This window comes from Cicer arietinum, chromosome 4 (genome assembly GCF_000331145.2).
Source record: "Cicer arietinum cultivar CDC Frontier isolate Library 1 chromosome 4, Cicar.CDCFrontier_v2.0, whole genome shotgun sequence".
NCBI classification, from domain to species: Eukaryota; Viridiplantae; Streptophyta; class Magnoliopsida; order Fabales; family Fabaceae; genus Cicer; species Cicer arietinum.
This window is the reverse complement of record NC_021163.2, coordinates 28,654,020-28,679,300: the sequence shown is the minus strand read 5'-3', so window position 1 is coordinate 28,679,300 and position 25,281 is coordinate 28,654,020. Positions and strand designations below refer to the sequence as shown.

The 25,281-nt window shown below is 28.6% G+C and overlaps 1 protein-coding gene across 2 annotated transcripts; it reads left to right on the top strand.

Moving 5' to 3' along the window:
- Positions 1–15,202: 15,202 nt before the first annotated feature.
- On the top strand, positions 15,203–23,459 carry LOC101509839 (uncharacterized). Of its 2 annotated transcripts, XM_004497822.3 has the most exons (9): positions 15,203–15,295; positions 15,568–15,777; positions 16,365–16,742; positions 16,823–17,082; positions 19,260–19,401; positions 19,553–19,924; positions 20,051–20,182; positions 20,616–20,744; positions 20,876–23,459. In XM_004497822.3, exons 2-9 carry the CDS (start codon positions 15,658–15,660, stop codon positions 23,102–23,104), a joined length of 3,762 nt encoding a protein of 1,253 aa, XP_004497879.1. In that variant the 5' UTR covers positions 15,203–15,295; positions 15,568–15,657; the 3' UTR covers positions 23,105–23,459. The 2 variants fall into 2 exon arrangements, with proteins under 2 accessions (XP_004497879.1, XP_027189912.1); XM_027334111.2 differs by lacking the exon at positions 15,203–15,295 and having other exon boundaries at positions 15,402–15,777.
- Positions 23,460–25,281: the final 1,822 nt, after the last annotated feature.

Below are 25,281 nucleotides of genomic sequence, written 5' to 3'. Positions count from 1 at the left end.
ATCATTTTGATGCAGTTTTCTTATACTTTTAAAAGTTATTATTACTATACTAATTAATTCATTTATCGATTTGTACCTTTTAATGATTTGTATTGCTATACAATAAAAAGTTTTACAAATTTTTTATAAGAATGATTATATGTCAAAATTTTACTTAATCAAGAAGTAGTTATACTCTCGTATGATAGAAATTATGTTGCCCTAACCTTATTAGGATACTATTGAGCATTCATTGTAGTTCTTGAATTAGAAAAAAGATATTTTACACTAGACATGACTTTATGTTTTAGAATTGAACAACTTTACGTACTTAATTATCAATTGACATGAACAATATCAATGACATTTAATCATTTAATCAACTAACATGCATAAAATTCTAGACTAATTATAACAACCACATTATGCTTCAATTAAAAAAAAAACCATTGTTTTAAAAACCAAATCGATCATCAACTTTGATTGGTAACTAGGACAGAGTTGTGGGACTTATGGGAGAGTCGAGATGATTAGTAAGTAAAGGGTGAGGGAGGACCAAAACAAGAATCGTGAGGACAATGAATTGTGAGGGCTTGTGATTTTGTGTGAGAAGTGGTGGGTCCAAGACCTTGTTTCTGGGGTGCAAAATATGAGAGTTTTTAGATTTGATGTGTTGGGCTTCGAGTGCAAAAAAAAAATTATAAGATGGTCAAAAAGAAAAGACAAAAAAAACAAAAAGGATATTGGTACAAATTTTAAATGTTCAGAGTGTGAATTATATACATTGGATCTACCCCTATGTGTGTGAGTCTAAGTTTTTTGAGAAGAAAGAAGAAAAGTATAGTCTAATTCTACTTTCTATGTATGAGGATAAATAATAAATAATTTTCTCTCTATGCAAAATTTCGTCATTTTGGCGTCGGAAAAAAGTTGCATGTTTGATTGCTTTAGATCGTTGTATTTATTGAGTCGTCAATTTAATCAGCATGAGAAATCCATTAGACATCTTGACCTATGCGATATGATGATACTACACTTAAACATTGAATAATTGACACACAATATTACCATTTTTCAATATTTACTTGATACTTGGTAAAATCACCTCAAACACAATGAGTGTTAACAACTCATTAGTATTAAATTTATAAATGAAAACAATTTCATTTAATGTTTGTAATCACACCCAGCGTATCACGTATGGAAAAAATATCTTTAACCATACAAGACATAAAGCATATACATTTATAATGTCTGAATCATAACCAATAATAATAGTTAGGTGACCCTAATTCCCAATTTCCTTCCGTTTTTAATATTCATGAGATGTTGAAAAGTTACATATCCATATATACTAAAAAAAAAAAATACTATTACTCCTCGTTAGTATTACAATACCTATGTCTAAATAAACACATTAGTAAACAAATGCAATCTTAAAGGACTCTTACACTATATCATTTTAACTTGTAGTAGAATAAATTGTTTGTTGTTGTGATTAAGTATGTTCATATCTACGTATATAGCCCTTAGTTGCACTTGAAATATCCTTAAAATATAACTCACACTCTTTTTGCAGACCTCAAAGTTTGAATAGCGTATTTGGTCTCACAAAATTTAGAAAAGTTCAAATAACACATATTCTCTTACGTTGTCAAATTATAGTACTTTATGACCTGACCTACCTTCTTAATTGACCTCATATCATATTTTTGTTATAAATCAAGCATAATGATGACTTGATATGCACATTATCTCTTGTTGTCATATATGAATTCTATAAATATATAGACATGCATCGATCTATCTCATTTTTAATTTAAATACCACAAAGTATAAAAAGTAATGTCAAAACTGTAACACCGCAATTTTTATAATAAACTATTTTATTGATAAAATAGGATTTTAAATAATTAATTTGGTATTAAAAATGTTTTAGAATATATGTTGATTTATTTTGTGATTAATTTTCTTTATATGTGTTTGTTGTGGTTTGATGGTTTTAGAGAATAAGACTTTAGTGATTTCACGTGTATATGATATTGATAATTTTTAAATTACTTCCATATGCATTTGACGAAATGATAAATATTCACACAATTATATTTTCATTACTTTTAACTATTTCTTATTTTAATTAATTATTTCATAAATAATTATTTTGAATATATTGTGAATATTTTAGAGTATCTATTTTTACTATAAAAGTGTTCAAATGTGCTCTAGGTATTCAAATGCATATATTAGTAAGTATAGTAATAATTTTGAATATGAGAATTTGTTATTATTGTTATATTTTTTAAAAGTTAATTACTTTAATTGATCTACTTTTTATAATATTATTTTTGAAATATTAATAATATTGCGCTTAATTTTCTTTATATGTGTGCTTGTTATGATGTTTCGATTTTATAAATATCTAATTGATTTAGTAATTAATATAAAACAATGATGTTATATTTATTTATTTTTTATTTAAACTATTCTCAAAATATGATAATATTTTAATTTGATATTTTGTAAAATAAATAAATTAAAATAAGTGGATAGTTAATTAGGTTTTGTGTAAAAAAAATGCGGTAAAGAAATAAAATGGGTTTAATGAGTTAGGTTGTTAAAAGAAAGAGAAAAAAAAAGTCAAATATAACCCTAATATAATAAGAAAAAGATAGTAGAGGTACACTAGAAACAAAGTGGAAGAAACGGCTGCCGCACACCACAGAGAATAAAATAGAAAACAACGTCTATCAAGAAAATTTTCTCCATTTTTATCCAGATTTCAGTATATTATTTCATTCATTTATTTAGTCAATTAAACAAAGTTTCTCATATTTTTAACCATCTCAATTTTTCTATAAAATACTAGACTTCTTCGTTTATTACATTCGTTATTTTGTACAATTCTTCTTCACCGTAAGTCCGATTTGAGTGAAACTAATGCCAAAACGATCGGGTGAACAATGGTTATATTATCCATTGATTATTTTCCAATTTACAGTAAGTTTACTTCACTCAATTTCAAAATTGACAATTTTAGAATGTGTTCTCATAATTTATTTTGACATTTACCCATAAATTATCGTGTTAGATCGATTCAAGGACAAATAGTCAAAGAACAAAAGTTTTTTGCTTGTAAACTTGTATTCGCGTGTGAAAGCGTCAAAATAAGGTAAGGGGTGAGAGAGCGTTTGAATTCATGAGTATAATATATTGTGAAAGGAACTGAAAAGTCGTATTTCCCAACTATTCATTTAGGGCTCGCTACATATGGGAGTAACCCTTTAAAGGATAAATTAATTAATGTGAAAATATGGAAATTGTGAGATAAAAATGTGAAATAGAAATATTTATAAGGTGTTGATTGATTTAATTGTGCTAAATGTGTGGTATTTGATATTATTGTGATATTGAGTGTTGAATGAATTTTGTGCATACGTTTGATTAGATGAGTTTATATGATGTGATAATAAAATATGCATGCATTGTATGATATAAGTTTATGTATGTGATGATAAAAGATGAATGCATTGTGATAAGTGTATGTGATGATGGTGTTGTATGATTGATGATAATGATGTTATAAATTTATGACAAGTTTATGTGATGATATGGTGTATGATTGAAGATAGTGATGTTATAAATTTGTGATGAGTTTATATGATGATGATGATGATGATGAAGATATATGATTAATGATCGTGATGTTATAAATTTGTGATGAGAATATTGAAGTAACTCCATAGTTGATCAAATGTGTGGTATTTGATATTATTGTGATATTGAGTGTTGAATGAATTTTGTGCATACGTTTGATTAGATGAGTTTATATGATGTGATAATAAAATATGAATGCATTGTATGATATAAGTTTATGTATGTGATGATAAAAGATGAATGCATTGTGATAAGTGTATGTGATGATGGTGTTGTATGATTGATGATAATGATGTTATAAATTTATGACAAGTTTATGTGATAATATGGTGTATGATTGATGATAGTGATGTTATAAATTTGTGATGAGTTTATGTGATGATGATGATGATGATGAAGATATATGATTAATGATCGTGATGTTATAAATTTGTGATGAGAATTTTGAAGTAACTCCATAGTTGATCAAATAGTGGTGATTTCAATTTGTACTTGAGATCACGATCTTAATAGATTATCATAGGCCAACGAAGGAAGAAAATAGATGTTGAGAATTTTTTATGTGGATATTATTTTATCATCATATAGGTAGATTCTGACAAGCACAGTGATTTCGGGGAAGTACAGTTGAATGAGTCTGATCGTGGCGGTCTGCTATTGAGCCTTAAGGCAAGGTTGTTAAATCTTGGAGGTATACGGGTGGGGAATTCCTATATGACTTGGAGGTAGCACTCTAATTGTCGAGAACTACCTGCAACACACGTTTACCTCGATAGTCGCATATATGTGTCTCGGGTTGAGTTGAATGGATATATGAGGAAAAGATCAATTTGAATCGTCCGTCCACTAGGGTGGTGGAGTAGTATCAAGCCTCCTAACCAAGTATTTCAGTGTTAGAATGATGCAACATTGTGATGTAGAGTCTAAGTATGCATAGCATTGCATTTTCTTGTGATTGTCTTGTTGTGATTAATATGTATCGTGTGCGATAATAATTTCTCTTAGATGATTTGATGTTATAGTGAAATGTATTGATTTTCCTTGAGTGATTTTGACTTTATAATGCGATGTTTTTCCTTGAAAACTGTTTGTATAATGATACAGTTTATTTGTGATTAATTGCATGTTTTTCTTACTTATATTATACTATATACATGATTTTAAAAGTGTTTCGTTGTTTGTGTTTAACTAGTTTGGTCATGCATTGGAAAAATCGTAAATATTACAAGTTAATGAGTCGTGAAAATTAAGTTTAGAGTCATAAGTTGTATTTTTATTTACTTAATTAGAAATAATTTTTTGTATAAAAACTTTATAAGTACTAGTAAGTTTTTGAAATTAAATCAAGTTTATGGAGATTTCAATATTTTATAAGAGGAAAAAAGTTCAGTGTTCCTTTTGAATTATGAGAAATGTAATATCCTAAATAACTTGTAAAAGTTTCTTCTCCAAAAGAATTTTTATTTATACCATTGCAAATATTTTTTTAAAATATAGTATAAATTATAATATATTATTTAAGAATTTAGGGCATCAAAAAACAAAATTGGGACAATAGATAAGTCAAGAGATATACAGGTATAAAATAATAAATTATATAATTTGTTTACTTTTCATGTATTAAATTTTATGACAAGAAATAGTTTTGATAATTGAAAGAATGAAACCTTTAATTATATAATAGAGTTTTTAGAATTTCAAAAAAAATTCGTTATTCTTTAAAAATTTTGTTTTAAGAATTATTTTAATAGAGATTTTATTTTTGTGAAAAAATTTAAATTATAGTTTAACTTTTGAATGAAATTTAGTTAAAAATACACCATTATTACACTAGCTTCTATCTTTAAATCAATTCTATTCTTTTTTTCTCACAAAGGATTCTTGGTCTCTTGATTCTACATCAATTCACAAAGATTTTTTGCCTTAAAAATAAATATATAATCCTTTTATAAATTCAGTCCAAAATATAACTTTATAAAAATAAGTACTTACTTTTTTGTGTCAAAAAACTTATTAATTATCAAATTTTCCAAAACTCAATACTTATTAATATAGTTTAATAAGATTCAAACAAACATAATATTAGAAAGTATATCTTAAATTAGTAGTTTTGAAATATTATGAAAACTTTGAATCAAGCTAATTTTTAAAAATATCATGTAAAATTATTTATATAAATATAAAATAGTTTGATTAAAATTAATTAATCCATTCCTAAATATTATAAACAAATTTATAATTTTAAAATATAAAAAAATCAATTTTTTTATGTTCCATTATTTACCATTTCAAATTATTTTAGTTGGTTTAATATTCAATCCTTTCATTTTTTATTTTGTTAATGATAAATACTTTTATTTGCATTAAGTTTAATTTTATATTTATGAATATTTTAAATGCCAAATCATGGAGAGAATGATATATTTATTATTCATTCGATTTTTTTAAAAATTTATTATATTTCTATTACTATTAATTGAATACAATATGTGTATTTTTCAAGAAATAGAATAATTATAAATTGTTGTAAAAAACCTTATCTATTTATACTTTATGATTTATATATTATATCAAGTAATCAAATAAATGTGTTCTTATTTTATTGAACTAACGTAGCGATATTTTCTATAACAAAATTACAAAAAGAGAAACCAGAAAATAGTTTTTATGTGAAATTGAATTAATTAAATAATTAATAAATTTATAATAATATTATTTTATCTCATTCAAATTATTTTTGATTTGACCCACATTATTAAAAAATGTAGGTTTAAAAGTTTATAAGATAATTCAATTAAATAATTATTTCGTTTATTAAATTTTTTAACATGTAGTTTGACATAAAAGAGATTATAACGACTAAAATGAGTGAAAATTAATATTTTCTAATTATAAAATATAAAAATATATTAAAAGATTTTTTGGCTATATATATATATATATATATATATATATTAAAAATTAATTCAATTAAGTATTTGTTTCGTTTATTAAATTTTTTAATTTGTAGTTTGACATATAAGAGATTATAACGACTAAAATGAGTGAAAATCAATATTTTATAATTACAAAATATAAAAATATATTAAAATATTTTTTGGCAATATATATTTGGGTATTGGTTAACACAACTCTAATTTGTGTCAATTTATTGTTAATAATTTGAAATTATAACTTTAAGTGATAGAGATCAAATTCGTTATGTAAAAATTTTTGCTTCCTCATTTTTTGTTTAAAAAAAAGTATCTCCTAACTAAAAATTAGAGACTAATCTTTTGAGGTACAAAGATCATTTTAATTTATCTATTTACTTTCAAAAACAACTTTTTAGTCTTTTGAGGTACAAAGATCCTTTTAAGATATCTATTTACTTTCAAAAACAACTTTTCATACAAAGTTCTTATATTTTTCTATTATTGAGTCAAAAAAATGCATTTATCTATTATTATGTATTTTATTTTGTATTATAATATGGACAATTAAATTCTTCACTTATTGTTATGTTGTTCTACGATGTTAATATAATTCACCAACCAGACAATCTTATTAGTTATGCACAAAATAACAGTTGCAATCGTCATTACATTTTGTAACGGATTAATCAAACTAAATAATTTTGTAACTATCCTAAACAGTATAAAAAATGAAAAAGAACAATATTGGTGGACATATCTTTTCGACAATATCAATTATATAAATACAATTCGTTGATTTTTTTGGTAAAAACTACCTAAACGATATGATTTGCGATACTTTTAAATACTGCTCAATTTTAAACGACATATTTATACTGTGAGCATGATACCTTGTGTGCAAAATTAGACAAAGAGCTCTAATTCTCTAAAAATTTAGTCCATTTTGCGAGAAATGTTATTGTTGTGCGAAAATCATCAGAAAACTTCAAAAACTCTTATTACCTTACTCTAAGAAGTTTATACTGTTATCTAACGTATCCTACATCAACCCTCATCCAAAAATTCTAATGCTTACAACAATTCTGCACAAAACACTTATGATAATTGTAAAATTGAGGTGTTACATACACCACCTTATTCATTCCCTCAATCGGTTGAAAATGGATGCAAATATATCATCACAGGTTTTCTATAAATCAGGAATTTTGAGCTTGAATGTAACCTAACCTGACTATTGTTCACCTTTATGTATGTTTATAAGATTAATTTGTGAGTGAACTCAGAATTCTATTTTGTCATTAATTGCTTAAATAGTAACATGTATTTACAATTAACTTGATGGCTTAGTTTATGATATTTAGGAAATACTTTCTCATGTTATTATAATAGAACAATACTGAATTATTTGGTAAGTATATGAATTATGTGATTGTTGTGTTGAACTTGTACATGTGATCCTTGCATTGATGATGAAATGGTATGACCTTAAGTTATGATTATATCTCATAGTTAGATATACTTGATTATTAATGCAAACATATAAAATGAAATTTACTTTGAGATAACATAATACTTAGCGCATGTCGAGAATAATGTTTTAGCTAGTACTATGCACCCTAACTTGTCCTACATTACACATTAGTACGTGATATTTTTAGCCCTAGTTTAGTGGACATGAATAGTTGTTTAACTTATGTGTTTGGTTTATATATTATTTTATAAGTTTGTTATTATGTGTTGTTCACTAACTACATTGTTGTGGTTTATTAAGTGAAACTATTGTTTAATATGATATTTATCTTGTCGCCTTAATATGAATTGAATATGATTCCCACCATACAACCACCATTTTTAGACAATTTTGTTGAAGTACATGTCTTCAATTGAGTCTAGTTCACAATGACTTCTTAGATGTTGGGACTATATTTTACTTCTCAGATGTTGGGACTATATTTCTTGTGTCCTCGTGATTATATGGTATTATATGTTATGGGTTTCTTTTTAATTTTTCTATTTTAAAATGAATTGATTATGTAGTCCTACTAACTTTACATAAAGATGCATGTTGTGCCTTTTATCTATGTGAGAATAAAATTATTTTCATTTTTTTAAATATAAATTTCTATTATTCATAATATTTTTTATAAAGTCCTCGTGTTTTCTCTTATTTATATATTAAAATATTTTCAAGGGGTTGAAATAGTCAGAAGTATTAAGGTACTTAGAGACCATACTTGTAGAGATCAATTTTGATAATATCTATGAATTCATCAATCATAGACCAACCATAATATGATTCCTTTTTATTTGTAACGATTGAAGCATTTCTTTTACATGGTGGAATTCTGCAATTCTAGAAAGAAAAAATATTCAAAGTTGTTCGTTCACCTTTTCGAACACAAATATTTGAATTTACACATTTTTCTTTATTGAGAAAATAGTCTGTTGTGTTGCCTCATTTTTTGTTAGTCTATGCCTTCATACCCTATTGATGAACTCTAGTGCCATTCACATTCTCAAATAGGGTTGCACACTTCTGCTTTATATGCCTTAGCCAATGACAAACATAACAAAAAACACTAAACATATCATAATTGAAAATCATGCATGCACCATTTTCCTTTAGGTTTGTTGACTTGACACTATTTCTTGAGAGAAAGTTGGATATCAAAATAGACATGGAGTCAAAACACCATCATAAAAATGATGTACTTTCACCAAAAAATACATGTGGTTATGTTGAATTTTGTGGACTTGAAACCTAGCAACATCCTCCTCTATATCAAAAGATGATTATAAAAAATTCAGGGTATACCTTTAACAATACTCTTTAAATTAAGAGGATAAGTAAACTAGAATAAGAAAATATTGGTTGATTCCTCCTCCTTCATTACACGAGTCTTGATGTGTCGACTAGTTAAGTATCTATAATCAAAAACAATTGATGATGGTGACATTCCACAACTTCTTCATCGACATATAAAAAAAACCATCTTCTCAATCTCTTTTTATAGACAACCCACTCGTATTAGGTTCCATGAAAAATAATCAAGCTAAGTATAGAGAAAAAATAAACTTGAAAAACCTTTTCACAAGTAGAAAACCTAAAGGCTTCTCATAATTTGGTTTAATTATTAAGTGTATACAAATAAGACATGTATTTACTTTCAAATGAATTTTATATTAATGTCATGCATTTGTATATAATTATTTACACGTAATTATTTTCATTTTCTTATAAAAAATTGGTATAAAATGAAGAAAAATCATTTATTGGCTTGCCTTTTAAATTTTGATGCAATTTTCTTATGCTTTTAAAAGTTATTATGACTATATTGATTCATTCATTCATTAATTTGTACCTTTATGATATACGAGTAAGAAAAAAAGCATAATAATATACAATACAAAAAGTTTTATAAATATTTTATACGAATGATTCCATGTCAAAATTTTATTCAACTAAACAGTAGTTATCTTCTCGTCTGACATAAATTGTAGTGCCCTAACCTTATTAGGATATTATTGAGTATGCATTGTAGTTCTTGAATTGGAAAAATATATTTTACACTAGACATGAATAATATCAATTGCATTTAATTATTTAAAACATGCATATACTTCCAAACTAATTATAACAACCATACTATAATTCAATTAACAAAATCATTGTTTTAAAAAACCAACTGATCATCAACTCAGTTAGGTAAGTATGTCACTTGGCCACTAGTTGAATCAAGGGGTATCCTATTTAACTTAGTGATTGAACCCCAATCACTTCATTATATAACTCATTCTATATTAAATATAATTGTACGACTCACTCTCTAAAAAATAACAAAATATTAATCACACATATAAAAATGTCAAAAAAAAATTCAAAAGACAACACAATGGGATAAAAATAGCCTTAATTTGTGCAAATAAGAGGTATAAAAATAAGCTCAATTTGTTTAAATTAGATACAATTACATAGCAGTATATAAACTTAACTTTTGCAAACAAGAAACATCCATAAAACATTAGCACAACAATATATATTTAGTATGCTTAAATCAGAGACATAAAATGTACAAACCATAGACATAAATAGAGGCCAAAACAATTAAACAAAAACAATGCCAAAGAGAATTAGCATCTCCTTAATAATGGAGATGAAATAAGATATAGTTATGGGACTTATGAAGGAGTCAAGATGATTTGTGAAGGAGGGGTGACATAGGGCCATAACAAGAGTTGTGAGGGGATACCACAAGGAATTGTGAGGGTTTATGACTTTGTGTGGACAATTTCTGATGTGCTAAATATGATAATTCATTTCAAATTTGAGGGTGTTGGACTTAAGGTGCAAATTTTTTTTAGTGTGTAGTGCATATAATGGATCTGCCCATGTATGTGTAAGTCTATGTTTTTTTGAAAAGGAAGAAGAAAAGTATATTTCTACTTTTTATATATAGGGATAAATAATAATAAGTTTTTTTCTTTATCAAAATGTTGTCATTTTGGCACGGGGAAAAGTTGCAAGCATGATTGCTTTAGATTGTTGTATGTATCGAGTCGTTAATTTAATCGGCAAAATGAGCGAGTCTTACTAGTTTCCACCGGTTCTATGGTATGAACAATCCATTAGATACCTCGAGCTATGCAATATGATGATATACTACACTTAACCATTAGATAGTTGGCACACAATATTCTCATTTTTCTAACATTCACTTTCTACATGGTAATATAAACTCAAACACAATGAGCGTTACAACTCATTAATATAAAATCTATAAATAAAAACAATTTCATTTAATGTTTGTAATCACAACAGGTGTGTAAGGTATGGAAAAATATCTCTAAACATACAAGGCATAAATCATAAACATTTATAATGTCTGAAGCATAATCAATAGTAATAGTTGGCTGACTATAATTTCCAATTTCCTTCAACTTTTAACATTTATGAGATGTTGAAAAGTTACATATCCAAATATACCAAGAAGTGACTATTACTCCTCATTACTATTACAATAGCTATGTCTGAATAAACACATTAATAAACAAATGCAATATCAAAGGACTCTCATACTTTATCATTTTGACTTGTAATAGAATAAATTTTTTTGTCATTGTGATTAAGTCTTTTCTTATCTACATATATAGCACTTGAAATATCCTTATAATATAACTCACACTCTTTTGACGGACCTTAAAATTTGATAGCGTATTTGATCTTACAAAATTCATAAAGTTCAAATAACACATATTTCTTTACTTTGTCAAAATATAGTATTTTATGGCGTGTCTTCTTAATTGACCTCATATCATATTTTTGTTATAAATCAAACATAATTATGACTTGATATGCACATTATCTCTTATTGTTATATCTGAATTCTATGAAATGTACATGTTAAGATACATTATATAAACTTTGTGAGTTATACCAACAGGATTTGAGTCATACTTAGATGATACTTCATGTGAGATCAAGAGATCTAATCATGCTCCATTATAGATATAAATATTTAATCACAAATCAAACATTGTTATAGAACCTAGGAGCAATAGTCACTTCTAAATATCTTTGGTTATGTTGCTTATGTACATGAATCTTTCTCCTTTTCAATTTAATTACAATAAAACATTATAAGTAAATGTCACAACAAAATTAAGTCAATACATAAGTCATGAGGTATCCAAGTATTAAATAATACATCATTTAACTTTATTTACTATTGATATGTTAAATTTTATAACAATAAACAAGTTTGATAATTAAGAGAATGAAAGCATTCATTATATAGTAGAGCTTTTATTTTATTTTTTTAAAAATTATTTGCTGTTCAAAATTTTCTTCGGCGTTATTTTAATATGATTTTTTTGTGACAACTTTAGAAATACATTACATTTGCTTCTAGTTTTAACATCATTTGTATTCATTTTTAACAAAGGATTCTTGGTCTCTTGAATATACATCAATTCACAAATATTTTTTGCTTTATTTTTTTGAATATGCTTCCGTTAGAAATCAAATGGGCAAGCCCAAATACTTGCAAAGAGGATTTACAAATATATTTTGCCTTAACAACAAATACATAATACTTTTATAAATTCAGTCAAAAATTTACTTTTATAAAAATTAAGTATTTATTTTGTATCATAAAACTTGTTAATTATACAATTGTTCACAACTCTTTATCATTGTACTTTATCTCCTTTTCTTCAAAAAATATTTACTAACTAATAAAGAATATAGTTTTATAAGTTAGAAATTAACATAATATTAGACATTATTCAAAATATTATGAAAACTTTGAATTATGCTAATTTTTAAAAAAATCATGTCAAATTAGTTATATAAATACTAAATAGTTTGATTGAAATTAATTAATCCATTCCTAAATATTATAAACAAATATTTAGTTTTAAAATATAAAAAATTAATTTTTTTTTACTGTACCCATTATATACCGTTTGAAATTATTTTATTTCACTTAATATTCATTTTTTTTTTTAATTTTCATTAAGTTTAATTTTTTTGTTTATGAATATTTTAAATGCCAAGTCATGGATAATATGGTATTTTTGTTATTTATTTAATTTTAATTTTTTTAATTATATTTCTATATCTATTAATTGAATACAATATATGCATATTTCAAGAAATAGAATACTAATTAATTGTTGTAGAAAAAGCATAACTATTAATAATTTATGATTTATATAGTATATCAAGTAATCAAATAAATGTATTTTAATTTATTGAACTAATCTAATGATTTTTTAAATAAAACTCCAAAAGACAAATCATAGGAAATTGTTTTTAAATGAATTTGAATTAATAAGTTTATTTTAATATTAACTTATCTCATTCATAGTAATTTGATTTGACCTACAATATTATAAAATATAGGTTTAAAAACTTAAAAAAAAAACTTTTTTAAATAACTTAAAATAATAATTCAATTAAATAATTGTTCTTTTTATATAATTTTTTAATATATAGTTTGACATATAAAAATTGTGGCGAATAATAAAAAGTAGAAATTAGAATTTTCTTAATCACAAAATATATAAATATGTTTAATGTCCTTTGCAAGGACATGTTTACCAAGATATTCATTTACACACATAAAAGGCATGTATTTACTTTTTTTTTTTTTTTTGTCTTTGGTTCAGATAATTTGTCTTGGTTTCTACTTAGTCATAAAAGTTTAACATTATAATTATACGAAGTGGTAACAATTTGACATTATAATCGAAAGAGAAAGTTTAAATTTTTTATGTAAAAGTTTTCTCTTTCCCGATTTTTAAAAAAGTATTTATTTTCTAACTGAAAGTTAGAGACTAATTTTTTGAGATACAAAGATCATTTTAAGATATCTATTTACTTTAAAAAATAGTTTTTCCTACAAAATTCTTGTATTTTTCTATTATTGAGTAAAAATAAATGCATTTTTCTATTATTATATTTTTTTAATTAATTTGTATTATAATAAGGACAAAATTAAATTATTTAGTTATTGATATATTTTTTTACGATGTAGATATAATTAACTAACCTAACACTTTTATTGGTTATGCGCAAAATAGCGGTTGCTGACAGTCGTTACATTTTATAATGAATTAATCAAACTATTATTGAGTAAAAATAAATGCATTTTTCTATTATTATATATTTTTTTAATTAATTTGTATTATAATAAGGACAAAATTAAATTATTTAGTTATTGATATATTTTTTTACGATGTAGATATAATTAACTAACCTAACACTTTTATTGATTATGCGCAAAATAACGGTTGCTGACAGTCATTACATTTTATAATGAATTAATCAAACTAAATAATTTTTAGTCTTACATAATAAAAAAAAAATACAAATGGATGATATTATTGTACACACTTTTCAACAATATCAATTATAGAAATAAAGTTTGATATAGAATTTTTTAATGAAAAACTACCTAAACGAATCATATAAGTAAGATGTGTATTTACTCTAAAATTACCACATTTATATAAATTTTATATATTCATGTATTATTTATTATATAATTATTTTCACATAATTACATTAGGCGAACTCATTTAACTTGAGAAATAATATTGACCTATATATTGTCATTTAACATTAGTCAAATCCCCGACCTTGCTTATTTTCTCCATCCAATGGAGGTAATGATTGCATTCAACATACAATTCATTTTGATATTTTGAACATTTATTTTATGATAATTTACCAGAATAATAATTTACTGCAAAATAATATTATCATTCAACCTTTCTTAACTATATTATAAGTACATAATATTCACATAATTACTAACAAGAATAGATCTTTAATCATTTAAAATGCCCGAATGTCATATCGCTCATACTAATCAAATGTAATTTTTTTGAAAAATAGACTAACCAAATGTTTTCTTTTCTTTTCTTTTTTTTTTTACAAGAACTAACCAAATGTTGATTGTTTTCACAACATACATATGTAAAAGTGTAATACAAAATTTCAATTCGGTGTGACTTTTTTCTTTCGAAGGAATCCTTTTTTACAAAATATTTTATTTTACTTGTAACTATGTCTAAAAATAACTAATCAACATATACCAAAATATATTAAAGTAATAGATAATTGAATACAATAGAAAAATGGATATAGACTATCCACCCTAGTAGTATATATAAAAGAAACAAGGTTTGGTTTTACCATTAAGCATAAGCATAACCAAAATCTAATCTCTCACCTTGAGTGTGTATGTTTCTCTCTCCCTCTCTACAATTATATATATATAATATAATGTGTATCTATATGTATGAGTATATGATATGATGACATGACACAACACACAAACACACAACACACGCAGTCTCACACATGACACCAAATCTCATCTTCATCCTCATCGACCACACCACACCCCTTTCTCTCTCTCTTTAATTTCTCTCTCTAAATCTCTACCAATTCTCGATCTGTGAATTATTGTTCTAGATTTTTAACAATTCTTTTTTATTCATGCTTTTTTAGATTCCGATTTACATCGATACAAATTCAATCAGGTTTAGAAAAAGAATGATAGCATTGGTGAATGAATCTTCTAGAGATTGAATAAAGAAAATGCCAGGATTACCCCAATTCAGTAATGGTTCATCGCAATCACCAGCTAGGTACTCTCTTTCCGCCAATGGATTTTGGTCCAAGAATCGTGACGATGTTGGTTACAATCAGCTTCACAAGGTATTTTTATTTACTCGATCCATTTTATTTATTTATTTAATTTTTATAAGAATTGTTTTTTTTTATTAGTTCTTAGATTTATTTATTTGTTTTTTATCATTTGGGATTGTGCTAGATCATTATTAGTGTGTATTGGTTTGTTGTGTTGCTAATGATTAGTTGTTGATTGAGGTTTGGTTGGATCTGGCAGTTGCGAAAATTCCTTGATTGATTGATTGATTGGTTTTTTGTTTGTTAGGATGTATAATTGTTGGATGCAATATTCTTTGATTGTTTGACAAATGGTTATTCAGTTTACTTTCTTGTGTTGTCATTAGTGATTGGTAATGTTGTATAAAAATAAATTGATGTTACATGTGATGTGAATTTATAGTACTTGAAGGTATTTATTTACATAAGTTAATCATTGAGTATTGTACTTATATGTATGTGCTTTTTGTTTTTTGTTGTTGTAAAAGCATTGCTAGTGAAATTGCTTGAGGATGTGTTGTGCATGTTGCCATTTTGTTTTGGATAAATTTTCAATTCGTAACTTCTTTAACTGTCTTTTTCGCGCGTATGGTTGTTTTTGTTTTTTTGTAATATAGTTCTGGAGTGAGCTGTCGCCACAAGCTCGGCAGGAACTTTTGAGGATTGACAAGCAAACCCTTTTTGAGCAAGCGCGAAAAAATATGTACTGCTCGAGATGCAATGGATTGCTTCTTGAAGGATTTTTGCAGATTGTTATGTATGGAAAATCTTTGCATCAAGAAGGAGGAGCAGGTGTTCAGTTTCCTTGTAACAGACTTGGGGGTTTCAAAAATCAAAAGAGTGGTGGATCATCATCATCCATTTCCAATGGAGCCAAAGATGATATTCAAGATCCATCTGTCCATCCTTGGGGAGGTTTGACGACAACGCGTGAGGGTTCACTGACACTTATGGACTGCTATTTGTATTCAAAGTCTCTGAAAGGACTGCAAATTGTAAGTGTGGAGTATTTGTATTGGGTTCTCGTGATGCAACCCTTTTCCTTGTTGGGTAGCTTAACTTTTTATCGTATCAGGTGTTTGATGGAGCACGTGCTAGGGAGCGGGAAAGAGAACTGCTTTATCCAGATGCCTGTGGTGGGGGAGGTCGTGGTTGGATAAGCCAAGGAATAGTGAGCTATGGTAGAGGGCATGGGACAAGGGAAACCTGTGCCCTGCATACTGCCAGACTTTCATGTGATACGCTGGTCGATTTTTGGTCGGCACTTGGCGAGGAGACAAGACAATCTCTTCTAAGGATGAAGGAAGAAGATTTTATTGAGAGACTCATGTTCAGGTGGGCTATTTATTTGAACATTCCGCTTACTGTTTTTTTTCCAATAATCTTCTGCTTAATGTGTTAACTCTAGATAATGCAGGGCCGTAGCAGCCACATAGGCCCCACTTTATGATAATAATTAGCGTTGTTGTCAAAGATAGGCCATGGTTGATTGCGGTGGCGGAATTTTCGATACCTGCCGTGGCCAATTTGTGATGGATAACAGTGCCACGGCGGTATAAAATGACGGATTTTTTGCTTTTCACTGTGGTCTACCCTCCGCAATCGATAACCCCAATAATTAGTAGTAATTGTAGTTAGTATAAAGTATTTTGTTACCTATTTTACTTTATTGCCTCGAGTATATTTTCCTTATGTGCAGTGCATAATGGTACTTGTAGTTGGCCGTTAATTTGCTTTCATTGAATGCATTTTGGAAAAGGCCGAAAACACATTTCACGCATGACTGCGTGATGACTTCCATATAGGTTCATTCTATAAAGTTAAAATAATTAAACATTTATTGATTGATTCTAACAGATAAAATTTATTAAATATTTGTACGGTTATTTGATTTTCTTTATATTTTAGAAAATTTATTTTTGTACTCATATGGTTTTGCTCTTACTCTTTCTCTTTTCCCATATTCTTTTGAAGTGAGCTTTTAAGGGAGATATTTGATATGAAATTGTTGTAGTAGATAATATCAACGTGCCGTTTTCTTCGTTTCCAAATTCTATCATTTTATTATTTTTTATTTATTTGCAACATCTATTTTATTTATATTTTTTATTGCTACTTTTATATTTTAATTTTCTACTTTGTAATAATTGAAAATTTCAAATAGAAAGTATGAGTCTGGTTTTGAAAAGTTGAAGAAAATAAAAATTGAAAAATTAGTTAAATCTCAATGTGATGCTTGTTTACATTAAATTAAGTCTCTTATGATTTCGCCTAAGTTAAAAAATGTGATAGAACAATCACCTATTTTTGACGTTTTGGACTGTAGGCATGGACAATATGGTAAGAAGGTATGATGTTATTTATGAGTATCATGCAAATATGAAGATAAATTAATTGATGAGCCGTTTTTAGGGTTGAACGCAACTGAATTCTCCAGTCAAGTGATGATTGCTGTATCTTATTGAGTGTTTACGAAATTCTGTAGTTAAAACAATAATATTTATATGGTATTTGAGTTTATTATAGACTTAATATTGTGTCACCTATAGGCTTTCAGTCCTGCAGCTTTAGATATTCAATTTTAGGGTTGTGTTAAAATCTTACATTGGATAGGTATATGACCAAAGTACTTAATTATTTATTTAGATTTTTTTGTGTAGCATTTTGTCTCAGGAGTTACATGACCTTTTAGCCAAAAGATAGATATTGAAGTTTTATGTTGCTTGGCAATTTTAAATTTTTTTTCAACATTATGCTTGGTTGCTGGCTTGTTCCACTTCCAATGACAACTTATTGACTTCTATTGTTTTGAGGGTCTTAAGGTTTGTTCCACTTCGAAAGAGACTTGTTGCCTTCTATTGTTTTGAGGTTCTTAATGCCATTAGATTTCGAAAAATGTTACTTTGGTTCTTAAGAAAACTCTTTTCCTAAACTTTGTTCGTGCTATTTAGAATATATCAAAATGTCATAAAGTTTATATTGTTGAAACCATATGAAGCCTTCCTTGAGGGCCGTGTTTTGAGGGTCTTAAGGTTTGTTCCACTTCCAAAGAGACTTGTTGCCTTCTATTGTTTTGAGGTTCCTAATGCCATTAGATTTCGAAAAATGTTACTTTGGTTCTTAACAAAACTCTTTTCCTAAACTTTCTTCGTGCTATTTAGAATATATCAAAATGTCATAAAGTTTATATTGTTGAAACCATATGAAGCCTTCCTTGAGGGCCGTGTTTTGAGGGTCTTAAGGTTTGTTCCACTTCCAAAGAGACTTGTTGCCTTCTATTGTTTTGAGGTTCCTAATGCCATTAGATTTCGAAAAATGTTACTTTGGTTCTTAACAAAACTCTTTTCCTAAACTTTCTTCGTGCTATTTAGAATATATCAAAATGTCATAAAGTTTATATTGTTGAAACCATATGAAGCCTTCCTTGAGGGCCGTGTTTGTGTATATATATTAAATTTTATATTTTATATTTTACTAAAAGATTACCTTTTATCTATCTATCTATCTATCAGGTTTGATAGCAAGAGGTTTTGCCGAGATTGTAGAAGAAATGTTATTCGAGAATTCAAGGAGCTAAAAGAACTGAAGCGTATGCGTAGAGAACCTCGTTGCACCAGTTGGTTTTGTGTTGCCGATACTGCCTTTCAGTATGAGGTTTGACTTCCATATTTCTATGCTGTGAAATCTATTGTGATTGGGATTTCATTGGGGGTAATAATATTTGTATGAAATAGGTGGCTTATGATGCTACATGTTGAGACTAGATTATATATTGTTCATAACTCAATACATATGCTTTCGTCAGGTATCTGATGACTCGATTCAAGCTGATTGGCGCCAAACATTTGCGGATACTATGGGATCGTATCATCACTTTGAGTGGGCTGTGGGGACAACAGAAGGAAAATCAGACATTTTGGAATTCGAAAATGTTGGAACAAAAGGACGTGTTCAAGTCAGTGGCCTAGATCTTGGTGGTTTGAGTGCATGCTTCATTACCCTCCGAGCTTGGAAACTAGATGGTCGATGTTCTGAATTTTGTGTTAAAGCTCATGCGTTAAAGGGTCAACAGTGCGTACATTGCAGGCTAATTGTAGGGGATGGCTATGTTACAATCACAAAAGGGGAAAGTATAAAAAGATTCTTTGAGCATGCTGAAGAGGCAGAAGAAGAAGAGGTACTTCAAGTTTCATTAAGGAAATTAGATTCCCTTACAATGTTCAAAATTCATGGAATTTCAAAAATTATTTGAGGAATGTTGTCTATAAGTTCCATCAGTTAATTATAATATGCTTGCTTCTAGGATGATGATTTGACAGACAAAGATGGGAATGAGATTGATGGAGACTGCACCCGTCCGCAAAAGCATGCAAAGAGCCCTGAACTTGCTCGAGAATTTCTTTTGGATGCTGCTGTTGTTATTTTCAAAGAGCAGGCATGTTTTGCTTTATTGTTATTTTCATGATTAATAATAGTTTGTCTTGATTCCACCTTCTATGAATATCTTTACGTTATATTTTGAAGTTTGAGGATTTATCGTCAATAGTTATCAAAGTCAAAGGATAATATGGTAATCTTTAGAACCAGTATAATTGGTGCGGTGAGGGGTAGAAATCATTATGACAAATGAATGGAATTTTATATTGGTAGGGGTATTATTCAGTTCTATCTGTAGGATAGGTGTGTTGAACTTCATATTGAACTCTAATCTATTTCACTTTATAATGTCAAGAAGTTTAATGCAGTTTGCAAACTATGTTTTGATCTCTAATCTATTATAATTTATGGCTGCTTGGATTATTTTGCATTGGCCATGGTTGTAGTTTGTAGACATCTTGTTCAACTGCTAACTATGTTCATCTTTTCAGGTAGAAAAGGCTTTCAGAGAAGGAACAGCACGTCAAAATGCGCATAGCATATTTGTTTGTCTTGCACTAAAACTGCTGGAGGAACGAGTTCATGTAGCATGCAAAGAGATCATTACATTAGAAAAGCAGGTCTTAATTATTATGCTTTTATAAGGAACATAATTTTCTTGAGAATAAAATGATAAAAAAAAAAGTGATTTTTGCTTCTATCTGTCTTGTGATTATACTTCCTAAATCCCAAGTATATGATATTTTTGCAGACGAAACTTCTTGAAGAAGAAGAAAAGGAAAAACGTGAAGAAGAAGAGCGCAAGGAGAGGAAAAGAACAAAAGAAAGGGAGAAAAAGCTTAGGAGAAAGGAAAGACTAAAAGGAAAGGATAAAATTAAAGAAATAAAGCGTTCTGAGTCAATCGATGTTCCTAGCTCTCCTGAAGCCTCAAAGGAAAATCTGTCCGCACCGGCTGATATTGAGCAAAATGATAATGCTATTACATGCGAGAATTCAGTTGTTGCAGCAGATGAGGCTAATTTATCGCAGGGTGATTATCCTAACCTCCAAGATGACGATCTCTCGAGTGAGTGTAGTACTCTCAGAGCACAAGAACATGCTTATGATGATTACGATGAAGACATTGCAAATGCACATGACGTGAATCATACTTCCAAAGTTGAACAACCAACTTTTTATCGTCAAAGACTTAGATATAGGAATGAATATCAACTCGATATGTCTTCAAAGTGGTGTGACAAGCACCATAATGCAGTTGTTTCAGAAAATGGAGGGATGGCAGGAAGATCTGAGCCAAGACACTATGGAGACAACTTTGGAACATCTTCCAGGGGAGTCAGTGGATTGAACCGACAATCAAAAATAAATGGTCGAAATGTTGGTCATAATGGCAGTCACAAGTGTACTGAGAGGTTCTATAGTTCCAACTACCGGATGAGTGACAAATATGATTACCATTCTTGCAGTTGCAGCCTGAATGGTAGAATGACCAGAGGTAGTCGGGAGATGAAAGCCGCTAGCAAGTCTGAATCTGCAGTTGATACATCTAGGCAGTTCTATCGTGGTAGTAGGTATAATCAAGTAGACTTAATGCATGACAGTGGCGGAAGACCCAAAAGCCGAGTCTTTGCAGGGAACTATCCGAGCAGGGATTTGCTTCACTTGAAGAAAGTTTGGGAGCCTACGGAATCTCTCAATAAGTATGCCCGTCGTAATTCCGACTCTGATGTTACATTGAGTTCCACAGGTCAAGTATTTCAGTTTGAAGCAGTCAGGTCACCTGTTGATGAAGTTGATGATTCAGGTGAAAGTGACAATGATGATAGTGATTTAAAGAGCAGTGGAATGGCCGAAGGCTGTCAGAATGATCTTGATGCAGAAGCTGAAGGATCATGCAGCTCCACAGAAAATGGATCCGAGGAACGTGAAATAAGTGCGACGAGAGGATCTGCCATGAATAATTCTTCGGATCACAGTCAAGGTAGCAATTCTAGTTCTGATAACTGTTCATCGTGCCTAAGTGAGGGCGATAATAATACAACCTCTTCAAACCGTGAAAATACAGAATCCTCAAATTCAGATTCAGAAGATGCTAGCCAAAAATACGAAGTAAGAGATAGTTCAACCTGGATTGACAATGGCTTGTCTGGCTGTTACAAAGCTGTGATCGAGAAAACTCACAATGCAAATGGTGAGGATCTGTCAAGCAGGTCGCCATCTGTTCCGTCCTTGGATGTAGCTGAAAGTGAAGCATTTGGGAATCATGTGTTTGAAAATGGTTTTACTTCCACTAATGTATGTTCTCAACCTGAAAGCATGCTTCCTCCAATGCCAAACCGAAACATACAATTTCCTGTGTTTCAGACTCCTTCGGCAATGGGTTACTATCATCAAAATCCAGTTTCATGGCAATCGGCTCCTGCAAACGGTTTAATGCCCTTCGTACACCCAAATAACTATTTATATTCTGGTCCTCTTGGATATAACTTAACCGAGGACCCGCGCTTCTGCTTGCAGTATGGTGCCTTACAGCAACCAACACCTCAATTTAATTCTGCTGCTATTCCAGTTTATCATCCAGTTGCGAGAGCTAAGGGCTTAAACGGAGAGGAACTGAGTCAAATATCTAAGTCAGCATCCATGCAAGATCATTTTAATGAATCTATTGCAGAAAGGGTTGTTCCAGTTGCAGCTAATTCCAGAAAATCAGCATTGAATGGGGAAGACCGATATGGTAATTCTGCGAAATCACAAGAGAGTAATGGTGGATTTTCCTTGTTTCATTTTGGTGGGCCTGTAGCCTTTTCAAATGAACGCAAAACAGTTGCTGCATCTTCGGAAAATGTTGGAGATTTTAACTCTAAAATTTCGTTAGATCAAGTCGAAAAAGACCGTGGTTGCAGTAAGAAAGAGACTGCTTTCGTAGAGGAATACAACTTGTTTGCGGCAAGTAATACCTTAAGGTTTTCAATTTTCTAAATGAGGTCCGAAGTATAAGGGGACTGTTGTTGAGGTATCTTGTAATTTGGGAAACAATAAGCTTCCTTCAGCAATTTTTAATTTTATTTTATAGATTTGTCAGTTGATTTTTTACCCAATTTGTCTCTTTGTTTTGATGTAGAAAAAGATTGTGAGTGCTGGTTATTTGAAGGATTTTTATTTTTTATATTTTTTATGTGAGATCACAGTTATAAGTTTAAGGGTGGCATTTGTTTGTGCCAATTTTTTCCTTGTCATATTGCAAACCAAAGCTGCTTCATTGTGGAAGCTATATGGAGGATTTTGAATGAACATATCAGTGATTAAAGTGCTATATTTGTTTGACTTTGCTCAATGGTTTTGCTCAACCAATGTGGTAATTTGATTCTGAATAAAATCCTGTCACCTTTATTTGTGAGCATCTCACTTGAACTTTATAATTTGGACTTTTGAGATATGCAAATTCTTGAATATGTGTATTTTGTCTTGCAGAAATTGTAGGTTTCATATAGTAAAAGTATAAACCCATAAGTTTGAACTTGGATTCTGTCTTTGTTGGATGGTGCAAGCTGCAGAGACTGTTAGATTTAGATTTAGAGAGAAATGATCCAAATTCTATATTTTCTTAAATCTATATGCTTAATATGAACTAAAGTTTTGATTGGATGGATGGAATGAAATGGAAACTAATGAATTTCCATTGTTTAAATATTTTAAAAAAGAGTGGAATGAAGTGGAACATAATGAAATTTATTTCATCTCATTTCATCCTCCAATTTGGAATGTTAAGAGATGAAATTTTATTTTTTGTGTTCCCCTATATCATCAAATAACTAAACAATGAAATAAATGGAATAAATACTTTGTTCTATTTTGCTTCACTCTACTTTATTCTTCTTTGTTTCGTTCCGTTCATTTTAAAATATTCAAATAGAGTCTAATGGAATTTGATAAGAAATTGGTACTCTGCAAGGATGGGAATAGGCTAGGCCACAATCTATTGAAAAGACCATTTTGTTAAAAGTACAATACAAATAATGTGGGAATAGGCCAGGGCAGACCAGACTTTGAAATGCCTGAGTCTGATATACGATTTATTTTTTCGGCCTAAGCCTGGCCTACGGTCTATCATAGGCTTTTTTATGGCCTTGTCTGATCTTTTTAAAAGTTTGGTCTGGCCTGTCAGCCTATTTAAAAGCCTATTTAAAATAATTTTAAAAAAATATGAAATAAATATCATTTAAACCGTAAAAAATAATTTTTTGTGTCAAATAATAGATTTTTTTTTCTTCTGAAACACACACTCATTATTACCTCTTAAACAAATATGGAACGACTACTGATTGACTAATTGAACGGCTACCGAATATGAAATTGCTATCGAATATAGAACAACTACTGAATATGGAATGCTTACTAAGTGATTACCTAGTTGATAAAATTTAAAATAGGAAATAATATTATTAATATAATAATAATCATAAATAATATTAATAAATAATAAAATATATATAGGCCGGTTTGTCAGGCCTAATAGGCTTTTTTATAAGTCTGAGCCTGGCCTATTTAAATAAATAGACCTTAAAAACGAGTCTAGCCTTTTTATTAGATAAGTCATGCCAGACCAGACCATAAGTAGGCCAAACCATCAGCCCATGACGGACAGATTAGCATATTCCCATCCCTAGGAACACGTTATTGTAATACAACATATTGGAAAACAATATCACCAGATGAATGGTTTCTCTATTTTTCCACCTTTAGACCTCACTCAAAAACATTAGGAAAATTTTATTTGGTACCTCTAAAATTATACCATTACCTCCCCATTTGTTTTTAATACTAGAGCTTAATGATCATATTTAAAATTGTTTTACATTATGTTCAATGAGAATCTATTATATTGTCATCTATATTTATTTATTAATTACTTTATTTTAAATAATTACTTTATACTCAATTTTTATTAGACATTAATGTAAAATTAATTTACAATGATGGTACATATAATTTTTTTCTAAAAAAAAAAACTAAAAATTACATAATCGAAAATGTTAAAACAACATTTTCTTAACTTTTCATTAATATATAAATCATTTTACACTTTTTAGTACTTAAAAGTTTAATTTTAAGTATTTTGAAACATCATTATTTTGTATTATGGAAAACTTGAACTT

Coding starts and splice junctions, on each gene's coding strand:
- LOC101509839 (XM_004497822.3), top strand. CDS start 15,658: ATGCCAGGATTACCCCAATTCAGTAATGGTTCATCGCAATCACCAGCT. Junction 20,183..20,615: donor TTGTTATTTTCAAAGAGCAG/GCATGTTTTGCT, acceptor TCATCTTTTCAG/GTAGAAAAGGCTTTCAGAGA. Junction 20,745..20,875: donor TCATTACATTAGAAAAGCAG/GTCTTAATTATT, acceptor ATATTTTTGCAG/ACGAAACTTCTTGAAGAAGA.